Source organism: Pogona vitticeps, chromosome 2, assembly GCF_051106095.1.
Source record: "Pogona vitticeps strain Pit_001003342236 chromosome 2, PviZW2.1, whole genome shotgun sequence".
NCBI classification, from domain to species: Eukaryota; Metazoa; Chordata; class Lepidosauria; order Squamata; family Agamidae; genus Pogona; species Pogona vitticeps.
In genome coordinates, this window is record NC_135784.1 from 140,397,962 (window position 1) to 140,411,218 (window position 13,257).

The following is a 13,257-nucleotide window of genomic DNA, read 5'->3' on the forward strand; positions in this document are numbered from 1 at the left end:
GCTCTAGGACCCCCCCCCGCCCAGCCTAATCTGAGCCCCCCTCCCTTTGGCTCGCATTTGATTTCTCCGCTCGCTCACCCTCGCCGAATCCGCTCTCGTCGTCCTCCTCCATCTTCCCAACGTGAGCTCCGCTCTACGGCGCCCGCTCAAGCTCTGCGGGGCTCCGGCCGCTACTCTGCAAGTTCCTTCCCACCGCCGTGCACACGTGACAGGGAGCGGAGGCGGAGTCCCCGAAACCTGACCGGGCGAGAGGAGAGGTCGCGGGGGACACGTGTCGCCGCACAGAAGCAAGAGAGAAGTACGGCGGCGGCGGCCGGGGATCGACCAGGCAGGGCGCGCCGCGCTGTGTGGAGTCACCGCGCGTAGAATCGCTCAAAGGAAACACACCTGCCCCCCCTTTGCTTGAAAGCCCGAAGAGACACATCGCGACGGTGGGCGAGGGCGGGGATGGGCCGCTTTGCCCGCTTAGGGCCTGGAGGGGTAGGAAATTAGACTCACACATCCCAAATGCTAAGTCACGTTGGTCCGTCACTTCGGGTAGCTTCGAGTCGTTTTCTGACCAAAAACAGCTCGGGAAGGGAATAAATTTACTTAACTTTTATGCCGCCCTTTTGCCTGTTACGGGACCCAAGGAGCTTCACATCTGGTTAAAAGATAAGTGCATTTAAAGACATCAGTTGTGAGGTTTAAAAGGCAAACATATAGTATTTAAGAGGGGAAAAGCTGTGTGTTCCTTGATAGAAATCCAAAAGCAAACGTAGGTGATACCCATACAGTATTAGACAACCACACAATCACAAACATAGGCATTTAACATGGCCCAGGCAGGGCTGCACTCTGAATACTTCTTTCTGCACCCATTAGGTAGGTAATCCTCTTAATTGGGTTGCAGTTGGCTAGCCTAGTACAGTATCTAGACTAAAATTTATCCCAATTTCTCTGGTTCCAGGTTTGCTATTTACTTGCCTCTGATAACCAGAAAGGAACCTTGTGTTTCAGAATGGGGGGGAAAGGATGAATGGCTGGCAGGTCTTTGACTAACAAGAGTGGGAGACACGTTGGCCCACTCCACCAGTGGCAGAATCTGCACTCTACACCTCTGAGTCTGCAGCCCCACCTTCTGAAAACTTTATTTTAACAAACTAGCCTGGCCTGCCCATCTGTCCATAGTTTTTAAAACTTCTATATTCAGCATTACCCAGCTATGTGGCACCAAGCTTGATGAAGCCCTATACAGGATCAAAAAGCTATCTTATACAGTACAGTATGTGCAATTGTTTGTAGTCTACTAAAGGTATTGCCAAGATACACTTAGATAATAGTATTATACAACTGCTGATTTAAATGGCAAATCACATCCTCAGAGGCTTCTGTGGCTGTAGATTACCACTTTGAACTATTTTCAGCTTCAGAGATGGAAGGGGCCATGTGGGCCAGAAGCACACCTCTTTGCCATCTGTGCAATAGGGAGTGACAGGAAGGAAGAGGTACGCATTGCTTAAGTCACATGAGAACCACTAAAGCAGGGGTGGGCAATTAATTTCTATAGGGGGCCACATGAAACATCTGAACTATATTCAGGGGCCGAACCAACTTTACTTAAAAATAGGCCCCCAATTTGTGGGTAGTAATAGGCCCCATTGGGTGAGGTCCTGTGGTGAATGAACTGCAAAGCTGACATAATTAACTTCCTAAACTTTTTTAGGACTGGAGCGACGACCGGTGGGCCAGACAGGAGCAGCTTGCGAGCCATATGTGGCCCACGGGCCACACTTTGCCCAGGTCTGCACTAAAAGCAAGGTATTATTGCTGCATGAGAGTACAGCTGTAGATATTGTCCAGTAGCACAATTCAGTGTTCCATAAGTCAACTAAAAAAATTGGAGCACCCGAAACAAAATGTTACGTAAATCTTTGAAACTCACTATCAGGCCAGCACCAAATTTGGCACAGTTGTATGAGACTGCTCTGGTCTTTCTCTGTGCCAGATTTGGGGACATTGAGCAAACAGTTTTTGAGTTACAAATTTTTAAAAAGTAAATCTGTTTACCACCACCACTCATATAGACTCCAGCTACCTTTCCTGTCTGCAAATTTCAAACATATTAAATATACTGAAAAGACCAACGTGGCTTATCCTGATCAAGAATGGTTAGTCCCAGATCCATTTTTTTATTTGGAAGGAATCCAGGCATCCAGAGTTCTAATAATGACTTTGAAAATAACTATTTAAAAGGTGGTGGGAGAGACTGACATTCTGCCTTCCTTTTAAGTACTGTACCAGCATTCTAAATATAAACATCAACATTATTGCAAGCTTGAGAGGTCTGGACCCTGCCAGACAGAACCAAATTAAATTACTCTCAGTAAGACAACTTTTTAACTCCTTCCTTGCTAAACAGTTTCTATTTCTGTAAAGAGTTTCTATTTCTGGTATTTATATATAAAAATTGAGAAGAGATTTTCAGAAGTTCACTTATTTAAGCTGTGAAATTACTTTTAAAAATATTTGTGGCTGGAGGTGGCCAATGTTAGCAGAGCTTGGGTGCCTATTTCACTCACCTTGTCATTAAACAATTGTTTGGTAATTTTAAAAAAACTCCAAAGATGCTATGTGCCATCAAGTCACTTCTGATGTTTGGTGACTATAGGACTGACTTTCAGAGTGTCCTATCATTAACAGCTCTGCTCAGATCTTGCAAACCAATGGCATCTCATATTAAGTTGTTCTCTCTTCCTATTGCCCCCCCACTTTCCTAGCAATGTTTTTTTTAATAAATTCTGCTCAGATCTTGTAAACTAATAGCTGTGGCTTCCTCTGTTGAATCAACCGATCTAATGTTAAGTCCTATATCTCCACTCTATTTTCCCCAGCAATAAAGTCTATTCTGGTCACATCTGTACAAGTATTTCCATTGTATGTGCATGACAGGATAGGCTCAGTTGACTAATGTTTTTGCTCTAGTGAGAGTTCAGGCTTGACTTGATTGAGCACCTACTCTTCTACTTTTTGGGCTGTCTTTCATATCTGTACAGTTCTCCTCCTATACCACATTTCAAATGAGTTTATTTCTGTTCCTCTCTTTCTTCACTGTCTTTCTTCCACATAATATGGATGATTTTGATCTTGGTTTCCAGTTAAATTCTTTGCTAACTCCAACCTCTTCCTTATTCTTTTAATATCTAAAGGTGAGGGAACATCTTTTGGAAAACATGCGCACAATATGTCCATAGACTTTTTGGTCCAATATAGCTTTTCTTCCTTAGCTTGCCCAATTCAAACAAAGGGTTTGGAAACTGAAACATAGATTTCTAGTCTGCATTTTGCAGAGCAGGTAGAGCAGCATTAGTTTACCTGATGGGTTTAAGGGTGTGTATCTTTCTCCATTGTACGTTTTGTACCTACTCACACCTTTGCTTCACTGTTTCATTAAGTCCAGAACAGTCCTTCGAAATATTCTGGCACAGAGGGACTACAGCCACATTGTGTGCCCATACTGTTTCAAATGTTCTCACTTCTGTCTTCTTCCAGGAACCATAGTACAGATCATGTGCTCATCTTCTGCAATATTCTAGCACTGGGTAATCCTGTGAGAGAAGTTTCTGTTGGAATTTGTGTATGTATGTTTAAACTCTCATTTTCAAAAGCCAGGAAATTCAATTCTTCAAGAAATGTCTGGTTTATGAATGTGGGGTATTGTGCTTCTGTACCAGTTAAAAACAACAACAGGAAATGGCCCGATATTGCTAAAGAGTATTGTGTTCACATTGCCAACAGGAATAAAGATGCCAACCTTTACGTAGCAAAAGGAAGCCTGAATGTTGACAACACCAATGGCAGCAGTCACACTGGTGCAGAAAGGATACCCTCTTATGCTCACTACTATTCACACTTGTTGAAAAACAGGCCGGTCAATTGCTTTGTTTTTGTGTGAGAAGTGGTTAATTGATGGAAAAAGGAGTCCATTTCTGTGATTTTCTCTTGTGTGGTGTCACTTTGTGAATGGTAGTGAGCACAAGAGGGTGTCCTGTAGACTCATAGTCCCCAACCTTCGGCCTCCAGATGTTCTTGGACCATCTCCCAGAAATCCTGGCCAACAGAGGTGGTGGTGAAGGCTTCTGGAAGTTGTCATCCAAGAACATCTGGAGGCCCAAGGTTGGGGACCACTGCTGTAGACCATCATGACTGCTGTCATTGGTGCTGACAATATTCAGGCTGCTCTTTGCTATGTAAAGCTTGGCATCCTTTTTCCTGCTGGCAGTAATATCAGGCCATTTCCTGGCTTTTGCAGTTGTGGGTACTGAAACAGAGTATCCCACATTCAAAAACTTTTTTTTGAAGAATTGGATGTTTGTTTAGGAATGTGCCATTCAGATTTTTTGGACTCTTAACTCCCAGAATTCTCCAGGAATTTCCTAGACAGAATCCTGGGAGCTCTAGCTTACAGACACTTTATTTATTTAATTTATATACTTCCCATCTGGCTTCAAAGGCCACTCTTGAGTGGTTTGCAGACACCTATATGTCGGCTCACCTGGAGAACAGCCTCTCTTAGAATTATGTCTTGCTGCCCTGTAGGATCTGTAGAGGGCCCCTTCCAAAAGCAATGCCCAGAAAGGACTGTGGCAACTTCAGTTTTTGTACAATACCAACAGGAAGAATAGGCCTGAAACAAGCATGCAGCCTCCAATATAGGCCCTCCTCCAGGTGAGTGAAATATTGTTGTCTGGGTTTGAGAGCTGAAACTCTCAGAATTCTGCCTAAGAAATTTCTGGATAATTCTGGGAGACTAAAAAATGTGAATGACAAATCCTAATGTTGTTAGACTACAATTCTCATCAGCCACACCCACCAGAACTAAGATGATGGGAGTTGCAGCCCACCAGCCATCTGGATCGTCGCAAGTTCTCAACCTCTGTAAGGGAGCTACGTAGACAGTATATTTAGTGATCTGGATTAGAATGAATTCTGGACAGGTAAGAATGATGCTCCATTATAGACCAGAATGCTCAGGTCAGGATCTTCTGGATGGTTTCCTTTATTTGAGTTTGAGAGAAAAAGGTGTAGTTAGTTGACAAAGTGGGTGCTATATTAATGTTGAAGTTGCCACAGAGATCATGTGATTTAATACCATCAGAACAACTCCTAAAGCATCTTTTAGAACAGAATGACCTTTTTTGGAGTACTACTTCTGTTTCCTACCATTCAGATTTAACCTAGACACAGACCTGGGCAAAATGCGGCCTTCCAGATGTTCCTGAACTGCAAATCCCAACATTTCTCACTGCGTGGGCTAGGCCCAACTCTCCTCACACTATTGGCTGTGCAGGCTAGGAATTATGGGAGTTGCAGTTCAGCAACATCTGGAGGGCGACATTTTGCCCACCGCTGAAGAGGGTCTCTTGACACTCCATTGTCTCTCATGTCTTTACTATATAGAGTAGTATTTCAGTCTCTTCAAATCTCATACCCAATCTTCAGATCTAGCTGCCCCCAATGATTTTATTCAAAACCCAATATATTTTATTCAGTATCCATGTTGCCATTCTCACCTTTAACCTAGCCCTGACTGAGGTGACATCTTGATCTGCTGCAAGTGCCGACTCCACCATAACAGTTGTTTGTTCAAGGGGAGCTTGAAAAACGTCAGGGCAAATTAAAAAAAATAATAGCTGTAATATCCATGATAATGAGTCGAGCACATTCATGCTCTCTTGTAAACTGTTTTGTATTTTAAAAGAAAAATCTGAAGGCAGCAAGAGCTCTTTTACTGAACACTTCTGGATAACAAGCTTGGTTTTTACCGTTCCAAACCTACACAACAAAGGCCACCCTCGTGCTTAATGGCCCTGCCTAACTCTTTGGTGAACTACAGTACTGTTTTTCCGAAGGGGATGCTCTGCCTAAAAGGAATATGGGCTTTGGTCTGAATCTGTAAACCAATGCACACTCCCACTTACAACTACTCTCTCTTCCCCTCTCCACATCCATTCCATGGGGAAAGGCTTTTATTGTCACTGGAAATAGACACACACCCACACACACCACACACCACACACACACACACCACACCACCCACCCACCCACCACACACACACACACACACACACACACACACACACACCGAGATAGCTAAGGAAACAGAGTAGCTAAGAATTGTCACTGAGAAAATATTTGATACTGGCAGTTAAGTTTTTGTCTTGGGTGACATCTTGTCTTCAAGCAGAGCCAACTATTATTCCTTTTTTTTTTTGTAAGTATATGAGAACAAATTCACAGGGCAAGGAAGCTTCTAAAGGAAGCTGTCATCATGGCAAACAAAAAACTCTTTCCTAATCCTTTCCTGTTATTCTACGAGATAGATATACTGGCAGCCAAAATGTCAACTGGTGAAGGCAGTAATGGTCCCTCCTCACCTAATGGACAAGTTCATTAAGGCAACCTGCTCTTGAGCTGCAGGCTTCTAGCCTTAATAGCATCCAATACTGTACAGTATTCTGTTTTGGCATACATTATATTGGTTCCTTACCGGAATTTACAAGGCAAGTGCTGCATTACTGAAGGACAGAGTAGCTTTTCTGCCACAGTAATTCAAAAATAAATTGCATTTAGAAACTCTCAACATATTCTGTACCAGTGCTAAGCATCGCCAAGTACACAATTCTGCTCTCCCAAAGATGATTACTGTGCCATCAAAAAGTAAAAATCAAGAAGCAGGAAGATATATGCTCTCCTGTTTTCTCTCAACTCCGCAAAACTCTTTTCTACTTCTCATTATTTGATTTTATATTGTTTTTTTTTGTACACCCCCCCTTAAAAGTCATTAAAACTAAAAAGAAAAAAATTAACTTCAAGGAAATGTGGCAAAGATGCATTGCACAGCATGAAGTAAATGCTGAATGGTACAGTGAATAAGAACTAATAGAGAAGTACGAGAGAATTGAGTGTGTGAGCAGGCATACAGAGAACACCAAAAAGAGGGGTTACTTACCTGTAACCGTGGTTCTTCAAGTGGTCCTTCTGTGAATGCACACAAAAGGGTTAAGTCAGCGCCAGCGTGGGTTCCTTCGGAATGTTCCAGAGCTCTGTAGAAAAAGAAACATAGTTTAATACTGCCCATACTGCGCATGCTCCGCCCGCCCAAGCCTCAGTTCCATTTCTCCGCCACATAAATATAAAGCCTGAGCTCTACATATATACAGTGACAGAAAGTGGGGAGGCCGGGCGGGATTGTGTGAATTCACAGAATGACCACTTGAAGAACCACGGTTACAGGTAAGTAACCCCTCTTTCTTCATCGTGATCTTCTGTGAATGCACACAAAAGGGTGACTAGCAAACTAACTCACCAGAAGGAAGGCCGTCACTGAAGGGCAGATGCCAGAACAGCTCTCCCAAATCTCGTCTCTCTTTTAGCCCTCAGGTCCAATCTGTAGTGAGTGATAAAGGTGGACGGCTGAGACCAAGTGGCAGTCCTACAGATGTCAGGTAGATCGATGCCACATAGGAGGGCTGTAGAAGATGCAACTGCTCTGATACAATGAGCACGCAAACCTTCAGGTGGCACCTTCTGCTGGAGTTCATAGGCTAAAGATATTGTAGAGACCAGCCATCTCGAGAGCGATGAGGGCGATGCAAGAAGACCTTTCTTTTGTCCAAAAAAGCAAATAAAAAGTTTGGGAGATAATCTAAACTCTTTAGTCCTGGAAACGTAAAAAGCAAGTGCCCTTCTGACATCCAAGATGTGGAGCATGTGCTCCGTGTCATTGGTAGGCTCAGAGGAGAGAGTAGGCAGTATAAGAGATTGATTCAGATGGAATTCTGAAGCCACCTTAGGGAGAAATGAAATGTCCGTGTGTAACACCACCTTGTCATGAAAAAACTGTAAGAAAGGTTGGTCAGCCCTGAGAGCGGCCAGCTCACTGGCCCTACGGGCTGAGGTTATAGCCACCAAAAAGAGAACTTTGAACGATAGAAGTTTAAAGTCACAGGTAGCCATTGGCTCAAATGGTGGACACATCAGGGAGTGCAAGACAAGATGAAGTGACCATTGGGGGACTGGCCGTCGCACAGGTGGTCGCAAATGAGTACGTCCTTTCAGAAAGGCTTTAACCGTAGGATATGAAAACAACTGAGAAGCAGGTGATCCTTGAGGTTGGAAGGAAACAATAGCTGCAATATAAACTTTCAAGGTCGAAATTGACAAGTTAAAGTCAAACAAGTAACGGAGAAACAGTAACAAGGTAGAAAGAGTAACTGGACATGAGGCGAGACCTTTGGATTTGGTGAACTTAAGGAAACTTCTCCATTTATAACCATAAAGCCGCGAAGTTGATTCCCTCTTAGATTTATCTAAAACTTCTTTGATCTTGGGGATAATCTCCATGCAGTAAGATGTATCGTGTTAAGGTCCGGGTGAAGCACCTTGCCCGCGTTCTGTGAAAGCAGTGCGGGGAAGGTCGGAAGCGTTACCGAGTCGATTGCCATTGATGCTAAGGTCGGAAACCACGACTGACGAGGCCAGAACGGCGCCACTAGGATTGCCTCTGCCGATTCTTGTCGCAATTTGACCAGTGTCCTCTGCACCAGGGGAAACAGTGGGAACAGGTAGAGCAGACCTGCAGATCCATGGTATCATGAAGGCGTCCCCCATGGAATCCTGTCCCCGGCCTGCCCTGGAAGCGTACTTTGGGCATTTCCTGTTTGCTCAAGTGGCAAAGATGTCCATGACAGGGGTGCCCCAATGACGGCACAAATCGTCAAACACCCTGGCATTCAGTTCCCACTCGTGTATCTGATTCATGCGCCAGCACATTGTTCTCTGTTGCTACATGGACCGCCACCGGAAAAATGTGGTGGTGGTAACACCATTCCCATAGCATCACCGTCAGAAACAACAGGGAGTGAGAGTGAGTGCCCCCTTGTTTGTTTAGATAGTACATGGCCGTGGTATTGTCCATGACTACCTGGACCCCGCGACCATGTATGAGGGGGAGAAAGGCTTTGAGTGCTTTGAAGATGGCTAGAATTTACAAATGATTGATGTGGAGAATTTGTTCCTGCGCTGACCATCGAGCATGTATGCGATGCTGGGCACAATGCACTCCCCAGCCTGTGGGGCTGGCGTCCATGGTGACCTGGACAGTCAGACGGAGAGGTTGAAACGGACATCCTACTTGCAAGTGAGGAACAAAGCTCCACCATCGTAGTTGTTGGACCAACTCCGGTGTGACTCAAAGATGCCTTTCCTGATGATGTTGAAGAGGGTCGAAGAGGGAGAGGAGCCACACCTGCAGGGACCTGAGTTTGAGACAAGCATGATCCAAGCCTGGGGTTGTCAATGCCATAAGGCCCAGGAGATGTTGAGCATGTAATGCAGACGCTGTGGCTCCTGCCTTGAACTTCCTTAAAACTTTCAAAATTTTTCGGATTCGGTCCTGTGGAAGGAAGATGCGACCCTTGACAGCATCTATCGTGGCTCCAATATAATCTACAACTCTTGAGGGGGTTAGATGGGATTTTTTGTAATTCACCTTGAGTCCCAGATTTCGAAGGACGTGCAGAATAAACTTTGTGTCTTTCAGGGCCCTGGATCTGGAGACCACCAACCAGTCGTCGAAAAACATGCACACCGTTCAACCTTAGGTAAGCAGCAATAGGTGCCATGCACTTGGTAAATGTCCTGGGGGCCGTTGCCAAGCCAAATGGAAGGGCCAGGTACTGATAAATGACGTCCTGGAAAACAAACCTGAGAAATTTGCGATATGAAGGATGGATTGTTATATGAAAGTATGCATCCTTCAGATCTATGACCACGAACCAATCTTTAATTATCAATAGGTCACCATTCGGAATCGAAGGTAAGTATTTAGGATTCTTAAGTCCATGATGGGTCTTCTTCCTCCATCTTTTTTGGGAATGGCAAAGTACCTTGAGTAGAAACAGTTCAAAACATCTCTTTTTGGTACTCTTTGGATGGCATGCTTCATTAACAGTGATTGAACTTCCTCCTCTAGGGCAGGGTCGAATGAAGTGTGTTCTACGTGACCTAGAGGAGGATATTCTATAAATTCTAGACGGTAGCCGGATTGAGTGATGTCTAGAACCCATGAGTCTTTTGTGATGGTGGACCAATTTTGAATGAACGGTTGTAGTCTTGTTACCGGAGAGGGAAGTGGCAGTATTGCTGTCGAGTCAAAGATATTGTTTGTGTTTCTTGGCAGGGGGTTTGTATGACTGGCATCACTGAGAAGCCTGAGCACGGTAAGTAGAATTTGAGGAAGTACCCTGTGAAGATCTAGCTTGGGATGAACCTTTGAATTGCCTGTATTGTTGGGAAGACTGATTATATTGAACTGCAGACTTCTTCCATTGGTATTTATTAAATCTAGGTTGAGGCTGAATAAGATTTAGCCGTCTTCTTGGCTTTGTGCAGTTCCTCAAGATGACCATCAGTCTTTTCATTAAAGAGACCCGAGGCATCCTCTACCTTGGTCTTCACATCATCAAGGATGTTCACAGATCAAAGCCACACATGCCTGTGAAGAGTCACAGCCGACACAAGAATCCTAGCAGCCGCTTCCACTGAATGTCTAGTGGCAATCCTCTGGTGTTTAGAGACCATTTGAGCCTCCTCATAGGTGTTAAGATACCCCTGCCTCACCTCTTCAGGCAGTAACTTTAAACCTGGAAGAATCTTCAGCCATAGTTGCTTTTGGTAAGCACCTAGTGCAGTCTGGTAGTTGGCCACTCGAAGAATGAAGGCAATAAGGGAGTAAAGTCGCCTTCCTATCATCTCCAGTTTCTTACCCTCCTTGTTAGTTGGGATGACATGCGCTCTCCCAGTAGGTTTAGTGCAACTGGTTTCACCTATTAGTGAGTTTGGAATTGGGTGCTTCCAAAGGAATTTAGCATCATCTCCATTAATTTTATACATATTCTCAGTGTGTCTGGGTAAAGGTACTGCGACTGAAGGATGATCCCAGAGTTCTTTAATAAGACCCAATAAGACCAGTAAGTAAGATAGACTAGAAGATGGGGAACACTCTTTATTAATGTCCCCAAATATAAGATCCTCCTCTGGAGGTGGAGGCTCATTCACACGTAACTTGAGGGTTTTCGCCAACCTTGAAAGCATTTGAGAATAAGAAGTAAAGTCCTCAGACGGTGAGGAATCATGCGGGTCACCCATGTCGGACCCTACTGTCTCCCCCAACGGTAGCTCATCAGGTTTTGGTTGCCAAGGATGTTCACCATCTGAGTCAGAGGCTGCAGAAGAAAAGGGTGTCTCATCCTCGGAAGAAACTACATGGGCCCTTTGTGGACGTTGAGACCCGACGTCGATAGGGGCCGGAGTAGGGTGCTGTGTAGGTGGCACTGTAGTCGATGTTGAAGGTACACTAGCAGGACGTTCCAGCATAGGAGCTTCTGCAGGAGGTACTTGAGGAAGTTTATCCGCACCGTCTCGGTGTCGACGTCGATGCTTTCATGGCGAGGTCGAAGCAGAAGACAACACATAGACGTATTTAACATGGCGCTGACATTGACAACAGTCTGACGATGTCGAAGAGGAAGAAGTAGAAGAATCTCTTTGTCGACGCCGTCTGTGCCGTCTATGCCTCGACCCCGAGGTAGATGAATCCTCCGACGAAGACCTATGATGACGTCGAGAATGACGATGCTTGCCTTTTTCCATTCGACGTGGAGTTTGACATCGATCAGAAGAAACATGCTTTCTCTTTTCAGCCTTTTTGCGTGGAGGCGACGGCTGAGAGGGAGCCGGAGACGCTGAGTGAACCAAAGATGCCCGCCCGGTGGAAACAGGGCTTAAAGGGGCCGATCCCAAGCTAGCTGTTACTTGAATAAGCTGGCTAGGCGTCGGAGATGGGATGCCGAGGGGTAAGCTTGGCTCTGTCTAGGAGAAAGTGAGAGAGCTACCTCTGACATGGAATCCTTGTCCCTTGACGAATCTTCCAAAATTGGTGAAGGGAGAGATGAAGAGATGGGAGCAAGATGCTGAATGGATTCTTTAGTTGTAGCTGACTGCTTGTCCCAGAGATGCAACTTTAAACGTTGCTGCCTTGCCTTTAGAGCTGCTTTAGTAAAAGCGCTGCAATGTTTACAATTTTGGGATGAATGCGATTCTCCCAAACAGAACAAACAAGTATCGTGCCCGTCGTGATAGGGGATTTTTCCAGAGCAAACCACGCACCGGCTAAAAGGCCCTGAGCGTGGGGGGGGCATAGGCAAGCTAGCAAGCAGCGAAGCTGGGCCAGTAAAAATGGTGGGAAAAGGAAGATCCAAAGTAAAATGAAAAGGAAAGGAGTCCAAGCAGCCAAACCAAGTCCGTAAGCCAAAACAGTAGTCAAAAGCAAGCCAAGGTCAAAGAAGTCCAGTAAATCGATTGAAAAACTCATCAGTAGCGAAGAATTAGCAGAGCTAAGCCGAAAGGAACCACTTCGCACGGCGGAGAAATGGAACTGAGGCTTGGGCGGGCGGAGCATGCGCAGTATGGGCAGTATTAAACTATGTTTCTTTTTCTACAGAGCTCTGGAACATTCCGAAGGAACCCACGCTGGTGCTGACTTAACCCTTTTGTGTGCATTCACAGAAGACCACAATGAAGAATTATAGTTTGAACCATTGCAGTGAGCCTTAATAAATTCTACTCTATTGCACATAGGATCCTTTCTCACTGCTAAAATATGGAAGCATAAGCAACCTGATCCTGTCATGTTCAACAGTCTGTGATTTTTGTGGCTGCTCACAAGTCTTTTTTTCCCCCCTGATCTTTGACTCTTGGTGAATTATAGACCAAAGCACAAGCTAGGCTAATTCTGATAAAATAAAACCCCAATGAATGTCACTGTATTAGGATATATCTGAAAGGACCTACAATTCCCAAGCCTCATACCACAGCAATATATTATGTAAATGTGTGCAAACAGAAAGTACAGTGGTGCTTTGCTTAACGACAATAATCCGTTCCAGGAAAATCACCATTAAGCGAAAACATCACAAAGCGAAAAATAAAAAACCCATTGAAATGCATTGAAAACCTTTCAATGCGTTCCAGTGGGCTTAAAACTCACCATCCAGCTGGAACAGAAAAGCAACTCTCAGCTCATGTGCCAGACTAATAGCATGATGGAAGTGATGGACACTAACTGTGTGATGAAATTTCTGCAGAAGACCCTGGACACCCCTTTGTCAGCTACTGGAAAAGCGGGCACAGACTAGAATATAATAACCACTTCAG

At 44.7% G+C, this 13,257-nt stretch overlaps 1 protein-coding gene and 1 long non-coding RNA gene across 2 annotated transcripts in view; one reads left to right on the forward strand and one right to left on the reverse strand.

Annotated features, from left to right (window-relative positions):
• CYTH1 (cytohesin 1) overlaps positions 1–231 on the reverse strand; it is a 62,822-nt gene extending 62,591 nt beyond the window's left edge. Inside the window, exon 1 of the mRNA XM_078384265.1 lies at positions 79–231. Coding sequence (XP_078240391.1) covers positions 79–112 — 34 coding nt within the window. The 5' untranslated portion in view covers positions 113–231. The remainder of the gene's footprint in view (positions 1–78) is intronic.
• A 70-nt stretch (positions 232–301) lies between these two features.
• Positions 302–12,739, forward strand: LOC140704580 (uncharacterized). The gene is made up of 5 exons (XR_012083850.2): positions 302–431; positions 1,706–1,800; positions 9,584–9,644; positions 10,223–10,262; positions 12,545–12,739. It is a non-coding gene; the product is annotated as an uncharacterized LOC140704580 (long non-coding RNA).
• The last annotated feature ends 518 nt before the right edge of the window (positions 12,740–13,257 follow it).